At 44.5% G+C, this 17,322-nt stretch overlaps 1 protein-coding gene and 1 pseudogene across 2 annotated transcripts in view; both read left to right on the top strand.

Moving 5' to 3' along the window:
• The first annotated feature begins 1,521 nt into the window (after positions 1 to 1,521).
• Positions 1,522 to 1,809, top strand: LOC120367867 (metallothionein-I, hippocampal-like; annotated as a pseudogene).
• Positions 1,810 to 9,451: 7,642 nt separating this feature from the next.
• Positions 9,452 to 17,322, top strand: part of VAPB (VAMP associated protein B and C) — a 54,729-nt gene continuing 46,858 nt past the window's right edge. The window contains exon 1 of one of the 2 annotated variants that reach the window (XM_010343148.3): positions 9,452 to 9,770. In XM_010343148.3, coding sequence (XP_010341450.1) covers positions 9,713 to 9,770 — 58 coding nt within the window. In that variant the 5' untranslated portion in view covers positions 9,452 to 9,712. The remainder of the gene's footprint in view (positions 9,771 to 17,322) is intronic. The other variant, XM_003932627.4, reaches the window with a different exon arrangement.

Consider the following 17,322-nt stretch of genomic DNA (forward strand, 5'->3'; position numbering starts at 1 on the left):
TGGGGACTGACCAGACAGCAAGGGGCTACCAAAGACTAACAGTGTGGCTTGGCGGGGGGGCTTGGGATCATGGGGTATCAGTTGACCTGGAGACTGAAATCAGTCATGTGAATAATCAATCAATCATACCTACATAATAGTGCTTCAGTAAAAACGGTGGACACTGAAGCTCAGGCAAGCCTCTACGGTAATGCTGCATGCACTTTGTTACACACTGACACTAAGAGTCACACATACTGTATTAGTTTGTTCTCATGCTGTTAATAAAGACATGCCTGGGACTGGGTAATTTATAAATCAAAGAGGTTTAATAGACTCACAGTTCTACATGGCTGGGGAGGCCTCACAGTCCCAGATAGCTAGGGAGGTCTCCCAGTCACGGCAGAAGATGAGGAAGAACAAAGGCATGTCTTACACGGCAACAGGCAAGGGAGCCTGTGCAGGGGAACATCCCCTTATAAAACCATCAGATCTCGTGAGACTTAACTCACTACCATGTGACCAGCATGGGGAAAAACCCACCCCCAGGATTCAATTACCTCCCACTGGGTCCCTCCCACGACACGTGGGGATTATTACAATTCAAGGTGAGATTTGGGTGGAGACACAGAGCCAAACTGTATTACATCCTGACTCCCCCGGGGAGGATGACAGAAGCGCCACATTTGAAGGCCTCTGCCCTGTGCTCTTCTTCTCTTGGCTGATTTGATCCGTATACATTCCCCGTAATAAACTGTAACAGGGAGTACACCAGCTTCCAGTGAGTTCTGAGGGTTTTTCCAGTGAATTATCAAACTGCAGGGTGGTTGGAAGACACCAACAAACTTGCAGTCGGTTTCAGAGGGGCAGTGATTTAGGAACTACGCCCTTTAACTTTGTAGCTGGCCCTAAACTTCCTGCACAGGCCCAGCTGCTGTTTTACGACAGCCACATGAGAGGCTCTGAGTGAGAATCACCCAGCAGAGCCCAGTCAACTCCCCCGAGTGTGAGTGAGAATAATTAAATGGTTGTTGATGTTTGGGCCACTAAGTTTTGGAGGTGACCGAAATGCTCGGCCTCCAAGAATTCTCACAGATAAGGCCAAAGTTTATAAAACAAATAAGGAAACGGGCCACGCTGAGCCAAAGCCAGTGGAAACAATACAATCAGAACCGCACACGTCAGGCACCGAACAGACTATAAAAATCAGTGTGTTAGCCGGGCGTGGTGGCTCACACCTGTAATCCCAGCACTTTGGGAGGCCGAGGCGGGCGGATCATGAGGTCAAGAGATCGAGACCATCCCGGTCAACATGGTGAAACCCCGTCTCTACTAAAAAAAATACAAAACATTAGCTGGGCATGGTGGCGCGTGCCTGTAATCCCAGCTACTCAGGAGCCTGAGGCAGGAAAATTGCCTGAACCCAGGAGGTGGAGGTTGCGGTGAGCCGAGATCGCGCCATTGCACTACAGCCTGGGTAACAAGAGTGAAACTCCGTCTAAAAAAAAAAAAAAAAAAACACTATGTCACCATGCCTTCCACATGCCTCATAGTCTCATAGTTTCTCGTGTGGGATCTCCAGCCTCACTGTGGCTCGAAACAGACCCCAACTGCTCCTGCGTCACTGGTGACTCCTGCTTGTGCGCCAGCTCCTGCAGCTGCAAAGAGTGCGATGGACCTCATGCAAGAAGAGCTGCTGTTCCTGCTGCCCCGTGGGCTGTGCCAACTGTGCCCAGGGCTGTGTCTGCAAAGGGGCATTGGAGAAGAGCAGCTGCTATGCCTGATGTGGGGACAGTTCTGCTCCCAGATGTAAACAGACCAACCTGCACAAACCTGAATTGTTTTTAATATAGCCCTGAGCCATTTGCTGCATTTCTTTTTCTATTAAACATGTGAATGACAATAAACAATTTTGACTTGAATCTTAAAAAAAAAAAAAAAAAATCAGTGTGTTTCCTATGTTTACAGAAATGAAAGAGGGACTGGTAGCTGTGAAGCTGCTGTCCCTCAGCTCCAAATTAACCCTCTACAGCCTGCTCTGACCTACTGGGGCCGACTCTCTGGACACGTCATTTCTCCTCAGTCAGCGGGTTTTCTCTCTGGCTCCACTGGGCGTGGCACTCAAGGAAGACCTGGAATCAGAAGACAGGAGAAGGGGCCAGTCTTTCCTGTCCTGCTCTTGTTCCTGACAGTGTGGCTTCAGCAGTGACCTTTCACCTGAAGGCAGTAGCTGTTCCAGTCTCCACGTTGTTTTGACAGTCCCAGAAGCAGCCTCAGTGTGTCCCCTCAAAGGCCCCAACCCTGGCCAGCCAGTGCTCCCTCCTCAGGAGTCTGTGGCCACCTCCATGAAGCCCTCCCCCTAAGTTTCTTGGGTCCCATAAGCTCAGCATCTTCCCTATGTTCCCTCAACCCGAGGAATCTAGTTGTTTCCTGCAGTAACTACCCTGCGATACCTCAGTATCTTCCTCCTTTGGCTTTGATGGTTCTCCATTACCTATTTAACCATTTCCTTATACTAAATTATCTTTGTTAAAACCGCTGGCATAATTTCTGCTTTCCTGGCTGGACCCTGACGGACACAGAACTTGGTACTAAGAGTGGTCCCAGGAAACAGACCCTTGAAGAAGAGATTTGGGGATTGGACTGGCCACATCCTCATGCTTAACTGCAGTGCCAAGGAAATATGGAATACAAGTATAGGGATGCTGAATGCCAGCTAGTGAGAGCCAGTCATACTTGCCTCTTTTCAACTCTGTGTTCAGTGACAAACCATTGGCAGCCTAAAATCAGTCATGGTGGAGTGTTTATATCATAGAAGTCTGCAAAACCTGGGTAGGCATGGTGGCTCACAGCTGTAATCTCAGCACGTTGGGAGGCTAGAGAGTTCAAGGTTAGAGTGAGCTACGATTGTATCACTGCACTCTGTGACCCTGTCTCAAAAAAATAAAACCAACCAACCAAATAAACAAACAAAAAAAACCAAAGAAAAGGAAATAAAAGGAATCTTCAAAAACGATAGATATTATTTCCTCCTGAGAGAGCCAGTTTACCATACACCAGTGATTACAAGTAATCAATGTTCATACTGACATCACTACTAATACCATATGATTGTGACAATGTTCCTACTGAAGTAAGGGTATGAAGAGCCACGGGACTGCCACACTTACATGGTAGTGATGACTTCCGGACCGTGGGGTGAGATAGCTGTTTCTGAGTTCACTGGAGCTATTATGGAAAGTAAAGGGACGTGCTCTGATCTCTAAATTCTCAGCTTAACTCACAGAGAACCAGAGATATTCTACAGAACCCTAAAATAATCCTTTATTTCTTTTACTTGTAGATTTCTTTTCTTTTTTTTTTTTTTTTTGAGACCAAGTTTCGCTCTTGTTGCCCAGGCTAGAGTGCAATGGCACGATCTTGTCTCTCTGCAACCTCTGCCTCCCAAGTAGCTGGGATTAAAGGTATGTGCCACCACGCCCAGCTAATTTTGTATTTTGAGTAGAGGCAGGTTTTCTCCATATTGATCAGGCTGGTCTTGAACTCCCAACCTCAAGTGATACACCGGCCTCAGCCTCCCAAAGTGCTGGGATTACAGGCGTGAGCCACCATGTGCTCAAACTAGTTGTAGATTTTTTGACCTTGCTGAAAATTATACTCAAGCTTTAATCGGGTGGGCTGCAGGATTACAACATAAACAGAATTCATGCATTTAGCAGAACCCCAAGCAGTGTGTTTGGCTGTATACTTTGCGTGGCTGAGAAATGACCAAGAGCACAGAGGTGTACAGGTCCCTGGGCAGTGGATGATCAGGGACGGAGATAGCAGATGTGGATGTCTGGTGAGGAGGTCTGGGAGGAGGTGGTGGATACCTCTTCCAGATGGGTGTGAAGACAATGGTGTCGCGTGTGAATGCCCACCCAAGGCCGTCTACTGCAGCAGCACGGCTACTAATCGAGTGGACAAGATGGCACACTCTGCAGATGACAGTCAGCCTTTCCCATAGCTGTGCTATTGCTTGCTCAGTGAGCTTATTTACACAGTGGCCACAGTGATAGGTGTGGCGGCTCTGTATGGGTTTAGGAACATGGGCTTCCCCTTACCAAAGTGACCTGGCAGAAGAAACCAACTTTAAAGCTCCCATAGCATTATTCCCTTGGGGAAGGCAGAGGAGCTTGGAACCAGTGTTAAAAACCTATAAATGTGGCCAGGAGCAATGACTTATGCCTTTAGTCTCAGTACTTTGGGAGGCCGAGGCGAGTGGATTGTATAAATTCAGGAGCTCAAGACCAGCCTGGGCAATATAGTGAAACCCCATCTCTAAAAAGCTGCAAACATTAGCCGGGTGCGGTGGTGCATGCCTGTAGTCTCAGCTACTTGGGAGGCTGAGGTGGGAGGATGGCTTGAGCTCAGGAGATAGAGGCTGCAGTGAGCCAGTATTACACCACTGCACTCCAGCCTGGGTGACAAAGGGAGACCCTGTCTCAAAGAAAAAAAAAGGAAAAAAACACAACCTGTAAGTATAACTACTTGGATATGTAAAAGAACAAAACAGAACTTACAGATTTAATACACAAAATGATAAATTCCTGAAAAAGGTTTGTCAGCATCCTAAGAGATAATTAGTGACTGGTAGAAATTTCTGAAGAAATATCCAGAATGGGCCAGGTGTGGTGGCTTACGCCTGTAATCCAAGCACTTTGGAGGCCAAGGCAGGCAGATCACCTGAGGTCGGGAGTTCAAGACCAGCCTGACCAACACAGTGAAATCCCATTTAAAAAAAATTAAAAATAAAAAAATAAGGCCGGGCGCGGTGGCTCAAGCCTGTAATCCCAGCACTTTGGGAGGCTGAGGTGGGTGGATCACGAGGTCAAGAGATCGAGACCATCCTGGTCAACATGGTGAAACCCCGTCTCCACTAAAAATACAAAAATATTAGCTGGGCATGGTGGCGCGTGCCTGTAATCCCAGCTACTCAGGAGGCTGAGGCAGGAGAATTGCCTGAACCCAGGAGGCGGAGGTTGCGGTGAGCCGAGATCGCGCCATTGCACTCCAGCCTGGGCAACAAGAGCAAAATTCTGTCTCAAATAAATAAATAAATAAATAAAAATAAAAAATAAAAAAATAAAAGAAATATCCAGAACGTGGAACATAAAGATGACAAATTAAGATGTGACAGAGAGGCCGGGTGCGGTGGCTAAAGTCTGTAATCCCAGCACTTTGGGAGGCCGAGGCGGGTGGATCACGAGGTCAAGAGATCGAGACCATCCTGGTCAACATGGTGAAACCCCGTCTCTACTAAAAATACAAAAAATCAGCTGGGCGTGGTGGCACGTGCCTGTAATCCCAGCTACTCAGGAGGTTGAGGCAGGAGAATTGCCTGAACCCAGGAGGCAGAGGTTGTGGTGAGCCGAGATCGCGCTATTGCACTCCAGCCTGGGTAACAGGAGCGAAACTCCGTCTCAAAAAAAAAAAAAAAAAAAAAAAAAGATGTGACAGAGAGGTTAAGAGACATGAAGAAGGGTATGAGACTTCTCTCTTTCACAATCCACAGTAATAAGTGTATTTTACTCGTGACTCACTCCACAAATATGTGTGTGTTAAATACTACAACTAAAACAAAAGTTTCATGACGTAACACAATACACTCCAATATATTCTGTTCTCTTTCTTTCTCTACACTGGTAACCATCTACTACACTGATTTTATAAGCCACTGTTAGAAAACAACCTATAGCCTGAAAAATATTAGTTGAATAACTACTGATCACACTACAAGATGTCAAGGGTGAGAGAATGAGGTTGAGATAACATTTATCCTTTTTTTCTTTTCCTTTTTTTTGGGAAAAGATCTTACTCTGTCACCCCAGGATGGAGTGCAGTGGTATAATCATGGTTGACTGCAGCCTTGACCTCCCGGGCTGGTCATCCTCCCACCTCAGCCTCCTGAGTAACTGGGACTACAGGCATGCACCACCATGTGTGTGTATATATATATATATATATATATATATATATATATATATATTTTTTTTTTTTTTTTTTTTTTTTTTGCATTTTTTGTAGAGATGGGGTTTCACCCCATCTTTCCCACCCATGTTGCCCAAGCTGGTCTTGAATCCCCGGATTCAAGCGATCTGCCCGCCTTGGCCTCCCAAAGAGCTGGGACTACAGGCTTGAACCACTGTACCCATCTGGGACAACATTTAAAAGATATATTGTCACATATGATACAATATGGATGAACCCTGGGGACTTTATGCTAGGTGAAATAAGCCAGTCACAAAAGGACAAATATTGTATGATTCTATTTACACGAAGTACCTAGACTAGTCAAATTCATAGAGGCAGAACACAGAATGTTGGTAGCCAGGGGCTTCAGAGAGGGAGCACGGGGAATTACGGTTTAAGAGGCACAGAGTTCTAGTTTTGCAAAATGAAAGGAGTCCTAGAGATGGATGATGGTGATGGCTGAACAACAGTAGGAATGTTCTTAATACCGATATACTTAAAAACGGTAGATAGTAAATTTTACATTATGTGTATCTTACCACAACAAAAAAGCAAAATTAAATTGAAAAAACGGTATTGTCTGAGAGTTTTCAAGAATAATGAAAGACACAAATCATCAAATTCAGAAAGCCCAAAGAATTCAAGGCAGGATAAATAAAAAGATACAGCATGAGCTAGGTGTGGTGACTCACGCCTGTAATCCCAGCACTTTGGGAGGCTGAGGCGGGTGGATCACCTGAGATCAGGAGTTTGAGATGAACTTGGCCAACATGGCGAAACTCTGTCTCTACCAAAAACACAAAAATTAGCCGGGCATGGTGGTGTGTGCCTGTAATTCCAGCTACTTGGGAGGCTGAGGCAGGAGAATCGCTTGAACATGGGAGGCAGACGTTGCAGTGAGTTGACATGGTGCCACAGCACTCCAGACTGGGTGACAGAACAAGATGCCATCTCAGAAAAAAAACAAAGAAAAATACAGCATGGTAAAACTGCAGAACGTGAGAAGAGAGGGAAAAAAGATCAACAATCCATGAAGGAACGATGTAAGATCGTCACTGGATTCCTGTGGAACAATGAGGGGGAGCAGGCAAACAGTGGATAGCATTGTCACTGTGCTGACAGAGGACAGCTTTCATTCCAGCAAGCGAGCCAAAACATCCTTCAAGAACAAGGGCAAGGCCAGGTGCAGTGGCTCATGCCTGTAATCCTAGCACTTTGGAGGCTGAGGCAGGGGCATCACTTGAGCCCAGGAGTTGGAGACCAGCCTGGGCAACATGGTGAGATCTTTACAGAAGATAAAAAGATTAGCCAGGTGTGGTGGTGCATGCCTGTAGTCCCAGCTACACGGGAGTCTGAGGTGGGAGGACTGCTTCAGCCTGGGAGATGGAGGCTGCAGTGAGGCATGATCATGCCACTGCACTCCAGCCTGGGCAACAGAGCAAGACCTCATTTCTTAAAAAACAAACAAACAAACAAAAAAAACCCAAAATAAAAAGAACAAAGGCAAAAATGAATGAACTTGCAGATGAACAGAAACTGAGAGGGTTTGCACCAACAAAACTTCAAAAAGTAAAATTTAAAGGATTTACTTCAGGCAAAAGGAGAATGATCTTATTTGTGAAAGCTGAGATGCAAGAAGAAAAGATGAATAAAAATGGTAATTGTATGGCAGAATCTAAACTGATGTTGACTGTATAAAGCAATTTAGTAATGTCTCCTTGGGTTACGATGGAAAAGATTAAACAACATACACTACATTAAGGCATATGATTTAGGGGATGCATGATTAAAGTACTCCAAAGTTCTTATATTTTAAGGAAACAGGGTAAAGACATTTTTAAAAATATTTAAAGATATTGGAGTTTCACAAGATAAGGACGCATGTCCAAGATTTTGAAGTAACCATTTCTTCAAAATATTTAAGTATTTCTAAAACATTAGAAATACAGTACACAGGTGAAGAAAATCAGGACGAGAATAAAAACAAGCCCCAGAGAAGCAAGAAAGGAAAGAAAAAAAAATAGGCAGGACAAATAGAAATAACAAAATAAGATGGTAGAAATAATTCCAGATATATTAGTAAATATAATAAATGTAAATGGACTAAATGCTCCATGTAAAATACTAAGATTGTTCTTTTAAGAAATCTTTTTGTCATGACACATTTCAAGTATACAGAAAAGTGGGAGGAATAGTACAAGAAAACCATATGCCTGTGATGTAGAGTCAGCCATTGTTAGCAATTTGTCATGTTTGTTTCACCTCTATAGGTATGTATAGGAGACTATTAAGAACACCTGTTTTACTTCCACAGCATACATAATATAAGGAAATACAATTTAAATGGTAATCCTGATGTAGAGCGTCCACTTTTAGGTCAAGCAGATCTGGATTTCCCAGCAATTTTTTTTTTTTTTTTTTTTTTTTTTTTTTTTTTTTTGAGACGGAGTTTCGCTCTTGTTACCCAGGCTGGAGTGCAATGGCGCAATCTCGGCTCACCGCAACCTCCACCTCCTGGGTTCAGGCAATTTTCCTGCCTCAGCCTCCTGAGTAGCTGGGATTACAGGCACGCGCCACCATGCCCAGCTAATTTTTGTATTTTTAGTAGAGACGGGGTTTCACCATGTTGACCAGGATGGTCTCGATTTCTTGACCTCGTGATCCACCCGCCTCGGCCTCCCAAAGTGCTGGGATTACAGGCGTGAGCCACCACGCCCGGCCCAGCAATTTTTAATTATTTAACTTACTTGTGTGGTTACGTATTCAACAGATGTCTCTTCACTAGGCTATTGTAAGAGGGTTGGAATCAGGTTAGCTTCTCTGATCATTGTATTTCTAAATATTTGTTGCATAAACAAATCGAATTTATTAGTAAAGAATTCAGCACAGTGCCAGTTGCATAGTAAACATTTCATGTAGAGTAGCTTGTATTTATTGTAGTTACTGTTGTTATTGAAAGCATTCAGCAGAGTGGCACAACATTAAAAAGGCAGTAATTGGTTAATTATTAATATAATTATTAAATAATTGTTATTTACAAGATGTCACAGTACCTAGCACATATCACTCACTTATAAACATCATGTTTATACTAAGTACTTTCACTATCATTCTAAGTCTCTAACAGTGCCTGGCACTACATAAGAAAGAGAAAAGTGGAAGTTTATTCTTACTAATTGCTATTATTGAATAAAGCACTTAACACGAGGCTGGACCCCATTGGTCTCTTAATAGTCTTCGGCTAGGCTATCATCATAGCTGGACTGCAGACCCCGCCTCCTGAGCGGGGCGAAGCCCCGCCCCTTGCTGCTCCGCAGTCCCGCCCCTGTGGCTTCTGCTGCGCCTGCGTACTGTCCCGGGAGGTGCTCCACGCGCGCAGCTTTCGTCCCCGCCCCTGGAGCCGGCTGCGCATGGCGCAGCTTCCCGCCCCTCGAGCGGGCCAGCCTGCTGCGTGCGTGCGTGTGTACGTCTCTGCGTGCGTGCGTGCGTGCGTGCCGTCAGCTCGCCGGGCACCGCGGCCTCGCCCTCGCCCTCCGCCCCTGCGCCTGCACCGCGTAGACTGACCCCCCCGCTCCGCGCGCGCACCCCGCCGACGACCCCTCCCGTGCCCCGACGGGCCCTCGCCTTTTTGTAAAACTGAAAGCGGGCGCAGCATTAACGCTTCCCTCCCCGGTGACCTCTCAGGGGTCTCCCCGCCAAAGGTGCTCCGCCGCTGAGGAACATGGCGAAGGTGGAGCAGGTCCTGAGCCTCGAGCCGCAGCACGAGCTCAAATTCCGAGGTAAGCCCCGGAGGCCGCCACCTTTTGGCCCGCGGCCGCCGCCCCAGTGCTGAAGGGACTGAGTCGGGCGCGGCGGGTGACGTCGGCCCTCGTCCCCACCCTGACGGCGCTGTCGCGGGAGGCGGCGGGGCCCAGCCGGGCCTTGGCGCTCGCGGCGCGCCCCAGGTCTGCCTGGAGCTGCCGCGACCCGAGACGGCCGAGAGGGCTGGTGCCAGAGCCGGGGCTTGCGCCGCCTCCCCGACGCTCAGCCTCTCGGGACCTGCCTTCGAGGCACTTGTCACTTTGCCTTGTAACTTACTGACGAGTTTGTGGTCTTCTGTAGTGTGAGCCTCCGCCGCTGCCTGGAAGGTTCTTCCCCTTCTCTGTGACAGTGTTGACCTCAGGGCTTAGCTGAGATGTCACCTGCTCAGAGAGGCCTCTGGTGACCAGCCAGTCCACCGTGCACACCTGCTGTCGTTCCCCGTTCCATCACCCAGTTTCGTGGTCAGCGCGGCACTTTTCATGCCCAGAATCACTGTTTCAACACTAGAAAGGAAACTCCATGAGGACAGGCTCTTGTCAGTTCGCTACTCTATACCTAGCACACATTAGATGCCCAGTAAATACCTGTTGAGCCAACAAAGGAACCTCCTAAGGACTTCCGATGGGATCGAACCCGCTTTACTTTCACTGCCTCCCTCATGCTGTCTCCTGGGTGCTGCTGAGGGAGGCTGCCAGGGTGCTGGGATCTTTTTTCTTGGCAGAGCTGCCTGGAGCAACACCTACGTTGGTGGGAAGCCATGGCCCTGGTTTCTCCCAGACGCTGTTACCTTTGTCATTTGTGCCTTACGTTTTCTATGTTGTTTTTGTTTTTTTTCCTACCTTCACCAGGACCACGAGGCAAAATGTTTTTGTCTGACTTGCTCGTTCCTTCTTTTTTGTGTGTAGTAATGTGGAAGGTACTGGGGAGGTAGGTGATGGATGAACAAGACACACAGGGCCTCTACTCTAGTAGAAGTTACCTTCCGACGAGGGCAGAAAAACCAGCACATAAGATCATTGCAGATAGTGCCAAATGCTGTGTAGGAAACGGAAAAGTCTGACTCCATGAAAGCGTATTTTAGATAAGAAGGCAAGGTTACCACTATATCGCTGGCACCTGGCTCACAGTAGATGCTCAGTTGGTAGTTATGAATGAATGAATGGCCAGAGACTCTCCAGTTTATATGTCCCGTTGGGAAGTAGTGTAGGGTAACTTACCGAAAGTTAGCCAGTTGGCAAATGGTACATTTGAACCCAGATGTCAGAGTTCACGCTCTTAACTGTTATGCTATCTGATCTCTGGGAAATACTCCAGAACCGTGGCTGTCACTTTGCCTTCCATGTTAGCAATGTGAAATAACTCTGAATTTACAGAGAACCAAAAGTTTTCCAACTAAAATGAAAAAAACAAACCCCGCAAAAACCTGGATCATAATTCCCGGATAGTGCTTGAGCTTTCATGATGTTCTTCCTGGCTTTCTGGAGAAGCCAGACTGGACAGCAAGTCCAGGTAGCTAAAGTGAATGTGGTAAGCCATGGTTTCCACTTGAGTTGTCTGAAGTTCTGGCTTCTCCGGTGAATTGGCGTGTTCATTCAGTTAGTCCAGAAACATTTAGTGAATACCTGATCTGTGTGTCAGATACTGGGAGAAGCCAAGTCATATCAGTTGTACTCTCCCATTTTCCCCTCAACCTCCTCCCAGTACTTTAGGGAATAGGGGCAGATGAGAGTGACAGCCAGGACAGGTCAGTGATATAGGGTAATCCAGAGTGCTCTGGGAGCATTGAGGTCAGCTTCTGAAAGAGGTGTCATTTGAGTTCAGTTAAAAAGGTGAAGTAGAAAAAGGCTCAAAGAAGGAAAGGGTTGGGGAACGTTTCAGGCAGAGGAAATTGCATGCACAGAGGCACAAACACTTGACTGGGCTCCTTTGGGATGCCACTGGTAGTTCTTTTTTTTTTTTTTTTTTTTTTTTGAGATACAGGTCTCACTCACCCAAGCTGGAGTGCAGAGGCACCATCTCACTGCAACTTCTGCCTCCCAGGTTCAAGTGATTCTCCTGCCTCAGCTCTTGAGTAACTGGGATTACATACAGGCCTGTGCCACCACACCTGGCTAAACTGTATTTTTAGTAGAGACTGGGTTTCACCCTGTTGGCCAGGCTGGTCTCGAACTCCGGACCTCAAGTGATCCGCCCTCCTTGGCCTCCCAAAGTGCTGGGATTACAGGCGTGAGCCATCACGCCTGGCCACCACTAGTAGTTCTGAATGACAGCAACAAAGAACATTTTTTGTGGTTGCCTGTTAAGATCGGAGACAAGGCTGGTAAGTAGACAAGAGTCAGATCTTCTCAGTCCCTTTATGCATAGATGCCGCCAGTGTCCAAGTTACAATTATGTTGATTCTTCTTGAGGAGTTCTTCCTTGCATTAACTCCCAGAAACCCCAAATCCCAGTACAAACTCTGTTGTCTAATATGATGTTATGGAAAGAGGCACTCATTTGGAGAAAATTCAAGATTTTGTTATTTTACTGAACAATGTGTGACCTTAGGCCAGTGGGGATAGTGCTTATGTCCACCTTTCCTCATGTAGAAAGTGTTTAAAATAAATAACATGGCTGTTAGTGGCTTTGTAAGTGCATAGTACTATACAGAGATTGGTAGTTGTATTTAGACAACCACTTAACCACTTAAAGAAGTGGTTTCGTTACTTCTTTACCTGAAAGGTGTTGCAGAGAAGAATGATTGCTCTGGCCCTGGGTTGGCCAGAGTCACTGGATATTTTGGCCGGGAAAGTGGTCCAAGAGAAGTGGTACCAAGTTGTTGAAGGCTACTGGCTCATAATGTTAGAAGAGACATCTGTGAGTGTTCGTAAATGCCGTCATGAGGTGTTCTGTTTAAGCTGAGTGCTAAGACAATACAATCAATAGAAACTCAATACCCTAACTTAGAGATAGTTCATTTCAGGATGAGAACTGCCACATTTAACTGGTTTCTTCCAGCTTACTCAAGGTGATGACGCTGATTTCTGGTGGTTCACCTAGATGAACCTCTGAGTTAACTTAAGAAGGTCATAACTAAAATGCCCATTCAAAGGAAAAAATTATCTTTTAAATGCAGCCTAAGATGATCTCATGGGATTATATATTGTCAGAATCTTTAATCTTGGGAATTTTGTGTGGTATGTTAAATTTAAGGATGTTACAGAAGAAAAAGAGAACGCAAATTTATATGACCTTATGCAGTTTTATAGGACGTACTATGCTGCATCATAATTATCAAAAGGAGAAAGTCTGGTGGCTTCCTGAAAGAAGCATACACACAGGAGGATTTACCTAGACTTAAGGTTGATTTTCATGAAATAGTTCTGGGTAGTGAACGTTACACTCTTTCAGACTAGGGGTATCTTTCTGAGAGAGTAAATGTTTTGTTTTTGGCAGGGTCTTGCCCTGTCATCCAGGCTGGAGGGCAGTGGTGCCATCATGGCTCACTGTGGCCTCAAACTTCTGGGCTCAAGTGATCTTCCTGCTTCAGCCTCCCAAGTAGCTAGGACTACAAGTGCCACCATTCCTGGCTAATTTTTAGATTTTTTTGTAGAGATGAAGTCTTGCCATGTTGCCCATGCTGGTCTTGAATTCCTGGCCTCAAGCAATCCTTCCGCCTCAGCCTCCCAAAGTACTGGGATTATAGGCATGAGCCAGTGCACTCAGCCTAAGTATGTGTTTTCTTTTGTATTTCTTTTTGTTTTTTTCACTAAGTCATAGGAGTTTTTTAAAATTGTCACTCTTTCTGTTGATCTCAGTTCTTCCAGGGCCTAATTCTTTTTTTTTTTTTTTTTTTTTGAGACGGAGTGCCTCCTGGGTTCAGGCAATTCTCCTGCCTCAGCCTCCCGAGTAGCTGGGATTACAGGCACACACCGCCATGCCCAGCTAATTTTTTTTTTTTTGCACCTTTAGTAGAGACAGGGTTTCACCATGCTGACCAGGATGGTCTCGATCTCTTGACCTCGTGATCCACCCGCCTTGGCCTCCCAAAGTGCTGGGATTACAGGCTTGAGCCACCGCGCCTGGCCCAGGGCCTAATTCTTTACTTGCCATCTCATTCTGAGATCCCACTTGTTGTCCAGCTCAAAGAGAGCTTTCCAAATGAGTTACTTTCAAGGGCATTTGATATATATCTCTTTTTCTTTCTCTTCTCCTTCCCTTTCCATGAGAGTCCCTCTGTGGTAAATAGTATGTCTTAAATATTTTTTGGTCATTGTTCAAGACTCTAGGTCTTTCTTTATGTCCTAGCCAATTCCCCTACCAATGATACTGTCACATGAAAATGGTCTGTTGAACATCCATCCTCACCAAGTTGAGGTTTAAACCTACTGTGGATGCATTTACTTTTGCTTTATTCCTTGACCGAACCAGTGGCCTTCAAGAAGTCTTAAGATAGTCCTGCCATTAAGCCGGGCGCGGTGGCTCAAGCCTGTAATCCCAGCACTTTGGGAGGCCAAGGCGGGTGGATCACGAGGTCAAGAGATCGAGACCATCCTGGTCTACATGGTGAAACCCCGTCTCTACTAAAAATACAAAAACTTAGCTGGGCATGGTGGCGCGTGCCTGTAATCCCAGCTACTCAGGAGGTTGAGGCAGGAGAATTGCCTGAACCCAGGAGGCGGAGGTTGCGGTGAGCCGAGATTGCGCCATTGCACTCCAGCCTGGGTAACAAGAGCGAAACTCTGTCTCAAAAAAAAAAAGATAGTCCTGCCATTAATGAGTAGGGGTATCCCGTGGGAGGGTACCAGTGAATCAGTGTAGTTGAGTACCACTTTTGAGAGAAAATAGAAACTTGGACACTCTAAATGGTAGTTTTAGGATGCTGTTTTTGTTTGTTTGTTGTTTGTTTTTTGTATAGGAAAAGCTGGCTTAGAATCTTGAGTTCAGCTCTTCAAGTTGATGTGTAATTTAAGATTGTTTAGGAAGTTAAAAAATCTCAAACCCTGTGGATATAGTTCATTCACTGCAGTAATTATCTTTCAGATGCTAAGTACAATGTTAATTCTTTAGCTTTAGCATAGCACTGATTTTCTTAACATTTCATGATCACATAGAGCAGACTGTGTTTTATGGCACAACAAATCTCAGCCATGTGCTGAAGATTCTTCATGATAGTGGTTTAGACCCATCCTGAATAGATTTATCTTTATTTAGTTTTTAAAGTAGCTTGCTTATCAAAAATGGCATTAAACTTACTAAACTTGAGTCAAACTTAAATCTTCATAGATAGTACCATTTACTTCTGATATCTTGTTCCCGGGAGAAGAATGTCGACTAGAAGTTAACTTTCTTTTATTCACCTATTCACTCCCTTTTCTTCATAGTTAACTCCTTAGGGGAAAAAATGTATAGTTTTGACCATATGCTTATATTTGTAAAGCAGTGATGTTTTCTTACTGTGAGGGGTTATAAGTAATTATGAAGATCACGGTTATCTTCGTAATTACCTGGGAGCTTTTCATCCAAGTGTGGAAATATTAAAATAATTAGTTTGAATTGATGCTTATTAAAAAGCTGAACTCTTAAACATTATAACACTATCTTTTATTTATTAGAATTTTATGCATGTTTCCTTCAGATGCTGCAGGCAAAATACTGAGAACTTTGACCCTGCGTTATTATCACTAAGTAGTTGAAAATTATGGGAGGAGTCAAGGGAGTATATTATATTGGTTATCACTCAAATACTACCCCTAGGCTTGATTTTTAGAATGAAAACTTGAATTTTTACATAAATAATTATCTCCATATACCCCCCTTTTTTTGAAAAATTTGTTGTCTAAAGGATGACTATGATTTGGGACAAATGAGCGCAGCTTTCAACGAGATGAAAAGAAAAATGAACGCAGAGTGCTGAGTTCCATTAGTCAAGACAGGGTTGTCGTGAATGTCTTTAATAAAATAAAAGCCTTTTGTCCAGTTACTTTGCACTGAGAATTGTGTTAAAAACAAAGTTGCATTATGGTTTCCAGACTTGCTTCTTTGTTTTTTCTATCATTTTAGGCCCCTTTCAGGCTGTTATCAGCATGGCATATCCAGGATTGTTTTGGCCTTGCTCAGTGAGTGTATGCATTCTTTGAAGATTCTACCTGATGGACAGTGTAAAGCAACTGGCTTTACACAAGGAAGAGTTGTTTAAAGAGCTTTGTTATGGAAACAGTTACTAAACTTGCCAGTCATTTGAGGATTATGTAAAGAAACAAACATCCCATTGTGGTAAAGTAATATCTCTAGAATGTTTTTCAAAATGTTAAGTGCATCCTTTTAACAAGCTGTTCATGTCTACAAACAATGTCTTATGGTGCTCTAGGGTTTTTATCCCCTTGTATAGGGGTTTTGGGCTGGGAAAGCAGTTGAGGAAATGGCATAGTCCTATGAGAAAACCTTGGAATGCTTTGTTTTAATAACTTTTTAAAAATTAATTGCACACAACTGTAAAGCTGTAGAAATGCTTTCTTGGAGTTTTCCTTTATCCTCTCCGAAGGGCTAATGTTGACCTTTGGGTAGCATGTTAGAATTTTTATCTGTGTCAGGTGATCTCTTTGTACTGAGGATTGTGTTAAAAACAAAGCTTTTGGAGTGTGTGTGTGTGTGTGTGTGTGTGTGTGTGTGTGTTCCTGTCTCATGTTGCCGGTGGGGCACATTCTACTGATACCTGTAATGTGTTTGAATTACTACACTGTTGGCATTTCAGTAGGCTCCTTCAGCCTTTGCCCATCTGGGAAGTGGGGGCTAGGGCAATAAATGTTTTGAGGGTAGATTGAGACTGCAGTTTTTTTCGTTTTTTAGTTTTGTGCTTTAAGACAGTGGGAGGTACCCCTAGACCATTTACGTAGATTTGAATTACTTCCTTGTGATGTGATTTAGAGCTCTTAATTCCTTGGGTTGTCTTGAAAGGCTGAAGGGTGCTCAGAGAATAGAGGGGACTTGAAAATGGAACCTAAGGATCTAAGAGTGATGATATTTGTGAGTGGTGAAATACCCCCCAACACCCCATTGGGTTGGGTCTGGAGTTAAAAGCAGTGGCTGACATACCTTTTGTGATATGAGTGTAAAGAGAAGGTAAAGAAAGAGCAAACATTTCCAGAGGATAAATGCTTTGATTCCAGATGACAGGCCACACAGTTTAGGAACTGTCTTAAGAGGTGCTTTGCCATATTTGTCTTACTGTTTAATCTGTGTAGCAATTCTATGAGATGACTTATTGCTAGGTAACTTTCCCCTGGTTGAGGCTGCAATAGTAAATGGTGGCACAGGCCAACCCTTGTACTTTCCCTTATACCACTATCAGCTCATTAGAGTTAACTTATAAAGGGGTTTATTCTTGAGAGAGAGGCAGAGAATTAAAAACTATTAATGAAGTATTAATCGCTGTCAGGGCATTTTCTTAAGAACATTAGTTCATTAAGAGTTATTCTCTGTGAAATTTTTAGGGGGTTTCTTTCCATACTTTAAAAAAAATTCAGACAGATGACTCCAAAGCATGCTTTG

This window comes from Saimiri boliviensis, chromosome 9, assembly GCF_048565385.1.
Source record: "Saimiri boliviensis isolate mSaiBol1 chromosome 9, mSaiBol1.pri, whole genome shotgun sequence".
Lineage (NCBI taxonomy): Eukaryota > Metazoa > Chordata > Mammalia > Primates > Cebidae > Saimiri > Saimiri boliviensis.